This window comes from Seriola lalandi, unplaced genomic scaffold, assembly GCF_002814215.2.
Source record: "Seriola lalandi dorsalis isolate HSWRI2012SDOR001 ecotype SW California unplaced genomic scaffold, Sedor1 jcf7180002054433, whole genome shotgun sequence".
Classification (NCBI taxonomy): domain Eukaryota; kingdom Metazoa; phylum Chordata; class Actinopteri; order Carangiformes; family Carangidae; genus Seriola; species Seriola lalandi.
Window position 1 is genome coordinate 63,047 of NW_019524986.1, and position 626 is coordinate 63,672.

Genomic DNA, 626 nt, shown 5'->3' on the forward strand with positions numbered 1-626 from the left:
CAGGTTGTGTGAGTATGTGTGGAGTCTGCAGTGATGCTTCCTGCTTCCTGTTTCCAGTCTGGATCTTCAGCTGTTGTTCACACACATCACTCTGTCCTTTCAGCTTCAGTCCTCTGCGTCTTCTTGTAAATCACGTGACTCCTCCCTCAGCTGTGTCACGGGTGGGCGTGGCGTCAGAGTCAAAGGGAGCTGCCCACAGATCATTGTACCTCGGTTATCTTCGCTCACTGTCCACTTACTGCCTTTCAGCTGCTTCACACTGCCTTCATCGATTCTCCAGGAAGCTGACGGTTATTAACCAGCAGAAGAAGAAGATGTTTTCTTCAGTACTGATCGTCTCTGTGTGTCTCCTCACCTGTCTCCTGCCATGTGTGTCAGGTAAGCAGTGTGTGAGCGGATATATGGAGGAAAGAGAAAGTAGTTGAGCTTGTGGGGAAGTTACTGTAAAGACCCGTATCAGTCTCTGTGTGTGACGGAGTCTCTGAACATGGCGGAGCTTCACTTCCTCTTGTTACAGTCGATATCAAAGCGAACATCAAGTGTGTTTCAGAGGTTTATGTCAGAGAGGAAGACCAGGTCCTGGTCTGGGATCAGATGGGTCACTGAGGACGAGCTTTAGGCTCCTG

General features: G+C 49.7%; 1 protein-coding gene across 1 annotated transcript in view; it reads left to right on the top strand.

Moving 5' to 3' along the window:
• The first annotated feature begins 38 nt into the window (after positions 1-38).
• LOC111658279 (butyrophilin subfamily 2 member A2-like) overlaps positions 39-626 on the top strand; it is a 2,890-nt gene continuing 2,302 nt past the window's right edge. The window contains exon 1 of the mRNA XM_023410744.2: positions 39-378. Coding sequence (XP_023266512.1) covers positions 315-378 — 64 coding nt within the window. The 5' untranslated portion in view covers positions 39-314. The remainder of the gene's footprint in view (positions 379-626) is intronic.